Source organism: Fulmarus glacialis, unplaced genomic scaffold (genome assembly GCF_000690835.1).
Source record: "Fulmarus glacialis isolate BGI_N327 unplaced genomic scaffold, ASM69083v1 scaffold20157, whole genome shotgun sequence".
NCBI lineage: Eukaryota > Metazoa > Chordata > Aves > Procellariiformes > Procellariidae > Fulmarus > Fulmarus glacialis.
In genome coordinates this window covers 795-5145 of record NW_009222835.1, presented here as the reverse complement: position 1 = coordinate 5145, position 4351 = coordinate 795, and the positions used below count along the sequence as shown (strand labels likewise).

Below are 4351 nucleotides of genomic sequence, written 5' to 3'. Positions count from 1 at the left end.
TTCCTGAAAATGCAATAAACCCCTGGGGAAAAATGACCAACGTATTTACAAAACAGCCACACCTCTAATTATCCACCACCTTCAAAAGCTTATTCAACCCGATTTCTTTGATTGACTTGTCATACAGTAGATTGTCTTCCTTGTGTTACACAGATTTAATTGCCACCCTGCCCCACGCAGGTTGTAATGCACGAAGAGTGAAAACCGTGTGGGTGGCTTGACTGTCTCACCGTCATGCCAGGATGAGTTTTATATTGCAAAATGGATGGCAAAGGTGGCGCTTTTTTGCATTTCTATCCTCCTGAAACCTCTCACCCAAAGTCTGGCAGGGACGAGAGGTCACGGTGCCCGGTCACCTCTAACTGCTCTTGGCAGGACCGGGGTCTTGCGCACTGGACAAGAGCCGCTGCTTTCAGGTCCTCGCCATAAAAAGTGGCAAGTTTTTAGAAAGTCCTCATCACATGTCCTCTGAAAGCATCTTTAAAGTTGTCTTCACCCTGTAAGACATCTGCAGGTGCCAGAAGCTTAGCAGCCGAGGGTCCCCTCTCGATCTCCTCTCTCTGCCTGTGTCATTTCCCAGACCAATAAAACCAGGATAATGAAGCCTGTGGCCACTGTGGCAGGCTCCATGAGTGACTGGAAGGTGACCTGTCAAAGCCAAGTAGCGGTACAGGCCACTTGTGGAAGTCTTGCCTTATACTGGTGAATACCCCAAAAATGTAGTGTGGTTTCTCTACCTGTGTCCACCTACTTCACACCTGATTTCATAGTCATTTCACTGATATTGACATAGTTACCACTAATTTTCATTGCTGACATTTTTCCTGGCCAATACCAAAAAGCCTCAAACAGAATTGCTCTTTTAAAATTTCTGTTTTTCTAATGTTTTAATTTTTTTTTATTTGCCTGCCTCTGAAGCAGCCGTTGTCCGTGATGGGAAACGCGTACCTACAGAAGCCACTTGGGCAAACCTTGCATTCATGAGTAAGCTGTGAGTAAAGAGCTAGCTCAGAGACCGCGTACCGGAGCTCACCACGCATCTCCAGCTCACCCAGCTCTTCCCTGGGGCGGGATGGGTGCACCCTGGGTGCAAAGCAGCGGACTGCTGCAAGCCTGGGGCACTCACCTGGCCCTGGTGCAATCAGCTGTGCAACCATGGCTTTGCAACAGCCCCGGTTTCTCCTTTTCCCTCCCATTAGCAGCTTGACTGTGCAAGGTCAGCAGGGCTCACTCTGTGTTTTTACTCGTTTTGCATCTTAACTCCTTCTGCAAACATGGGAGTCACAAGGTTTTGTTGGGCAGAGATTGACTGAACATCTGAAGCAGAGGGGTGGCTCCCACTTGCTATCTCTGAAACAATTTCTTTAGTTTCTATCCAGAGGCGCCAGTTAGTGACTTTCATCAGGAAGCCAGATTCGTGTTTACCGTTCAGCCTGCCTGTTTACAAACAGCCGAAGCAGAGGGGCCATGGCTTTTGCAAGCACCGACACGTTCGTGGATGAGTCCTGCATTATCACAGTTTCCAGCCATGAAGGATGACTTGTTCCTCCCCTGTTGCACAACCAGTGAGGAGGAAATCTGCGTGCGCATGTGTACGCCCGTGTGTAAAATCCAGCCTCCGCCTGCTCCCAGCCTCGTGTCGGAGGTGAGCTGCAGCCGCTCCAGTGTGCAAAGGCAGCCCCAGCTCCTCGGTTCAAGCTCTGGATGCAAGAGCATCCTCCTTCTCCCCCGGGTCTATTATACTATTATATCATCTAGCTCGGTTAACATCTAAGCTTGTGGAGTGTTTTTTGATACAAGCCTCAAAGAACCAGCCAGGTGGGACAGTGAATAAGAAATGTACTTTTAAAGTGTTTTCTGTTTTCTTTTTTTTTTTTTTTGGGGGGGGGACTGAAATTTTGGGATGGTTTTTGGTCAGTTAGTTGAATACACAAGAAGTTTTTGAATACTCCGGACTAATTGGTTTTGTGGAAGTCTCTCGGAAGTTGTTTGAGCTTTCTGACTTCTTTTGCTACCTTTGATGCTATCAGATGAAGTAGGGAAAATAACAGAAATCGATAATGAAGTGGTAGATTTCAGAAATACAGGTAGATGCAAATAAATGATAACACTGTCTAATTTTAGAATGGAATTTAATATGGCTGGTGACAAAACCTTGTGTAATGTTCCCTGCACCACAGTCTTACAACATTTTTCAGCATGAAAGATACCCGTTGTGGCACCGAACACGGGGCTAGAGCTCAGAGGATTTTGGTTTTTGCAAGCTGCGGTGTTTTACAAACATCAGGGAAAAGTTTTCTGGATTTGCATTGAGCTGAAGGGGTCAAAATCCCCACAGGTGGGTGAAAGCAGCAAAGGTAGAAAATATTTTACCATGTAATTTTATGCCCTTTTAAATGGGCACAGATCTATGGGTGTTTTTTTCCTTCATTACCAATATTTAGAGGATCCAAAAAACCCCAGAGAACAGTCCCGAAACACTAGATATTTGGCAAATACCACGTAACAACCGGCACTGGATGTTCAAGCCTCCCCCGCGCTGCCCCATCAGCACAGCACAGAGGAACCATCTCCCTGCGCCTAATTTAGGGCCTGATCCTATCAAAAAATGTCATGAAGCAGGTTGCTGCGAAGAAGCAAACGAGCTTGTTTGAGTTGCCTCATGCCACTGGTGCAAGCACAAGGTTTACGTGCTCCGGCTTACAACATCACCTGCAATTTCTCTGGGACAGGAGCCTGGCGTGTAATTGTTTCCAAGTAAACAGCCTTGCACTCCCAAGGTCATGCTGTAAATAATAATCAGCTGGAAATCACCTGGGAGTTTTGCATATCTCCTTAACGTAGCTCGCAGAGTCTGGCCTCTGTACCCATGCAGAGGGTCTTTGCAGGGCACAGCGTTTCCATTTGACAGGAACAGCATGGGGGAAGCTTTGACTTCAGCAAGAGCAAAATTAAGAACCTTCTCTTGCTGTTGAAACCGATGAGTATGGTTGTAAAATATATATCAAAAATATTGGAAGATAAATCTTGTGTTGTGAAGGAGACTCCTTGAGGATCTATTTGTATTTTGAGTGAAGGAGCCAGGAATTAAAGAAATCATTCAGATACTGGAATTTCCCACAGACTATGAAGTTTTATTTTCCAACCCATGAGCAAAAGGAGATGCAGAGAAGAATCTTTTCCCATCACCAAAGCACAAATCACTTTTCCCAGCAGTGCTTGCAGCAACGCTGCTAGCACAGCCCAATGCGAGGAATGCAAAGCTCCCTGACCATAATGACACAGTTGGGGAAAAGCCGCATTGTGGCACATCCTGGGCACTTTTGCTTGAGCAGGGGTGGCTGCTGGGTCAGTCACTTCTTCTGGCTGGGGGGCCACTGGTTGGTCTGCTTGCTCTGGTTGACCTCGATGCTGGGAATGACCACGGGGCATTTCTGCTGCATGGCCTGGGAGGACCCAGCGCTGAGCTCTGGGCCTGAGCATTCCCCGATGCCATAGCCTGATCCTCCGCTACCACTGCCCCCACCCGTTGTTAAGGCCTTTTTACTCGGTGATGTATCGTATCCATATCCAGGGCCTCCTCCCTCAGTGATGCCCAATTTCCCACTGGACCCTCCACCACCCCCTGAGCTGCCAATGATGTTCTGGCCTGAGTCCTCACTGCTGCACCCTATTGCCCCCCCAGTACCATAGACTGGGACTGTTCCCCCTGCAATGCCCCAGCCAGGTGTCCCCTCACTGTCACCACTGGTTATTACAACAGATCCATCACCGCCACATCTGTACCCCCCCGCAACCCCATAGGTGGTTGATGTTGGCATGGGTTGGCAGGATGAAGCTCCCCGGCTGTAGATGACTGAGCCTTCCCCACCACAGAAGAAGGAGCCGTGTCCTTGGAGGCTGCTGCTGCAGCATCCTCTGTGGTGTGAGGAGATGTCATTGCTGTAGCCCCTGTTCCGGCGGGCACATCTCCGATGGAGACAGTGATAAATCTGAAAGAGGAAAAACCATAAAACCTGCACTGTTTTGCTTCATTTTTGCACCACGGCATGTGGGGAGGCTGCAGGTGGTGTGGTCAGAAAGGCAACGCCAGGCTTCAAAACAGGGCACTGCCCGGCTCTTCTTCAAATGCAAGAGTATTTTGACTCTTACTGGGACAGCTTTTCTCTTTCTTATCTCCAGGGTATATTTCCAGAGAATCAAAATCTGAACTATATTCTTTTAACATCTAATAACTGCCATGGTTTTCCCCGCTCATCTTCATGACCGTAACCGCAGAGCGTAAAAATAACCAGGATTATCCTTGTTTCTGTTTTTAAACTGCTGCAAGAGCGGTGGATCAAAATTTCCA

At 47.9% G+C, this 4351-nt stretch overlaps 1 protein-coding gene across 1 annotated transcript; it reads right to left on the bottom strand.

Annotated features, from left to right (window-relative positions):
- Positions 1 to 3353: 3353 nt before the first annotated feature.
- LOC104079536 (loricrin-like) lies at positions 3354 to 3992 on the bottom strand (the record flags this gene model as incomplete). The annotated part of the gene is made up of 1 exon (XM_009581600.1): positions 3354 to 3992. A coding segment is annotated over one exon (639 nt), but the record flags the coding sequence as incomplete, so codon positions are not given.
- Between the last annotated feature and the right edge of the window lie 359 nt (positions 3993 to 4351).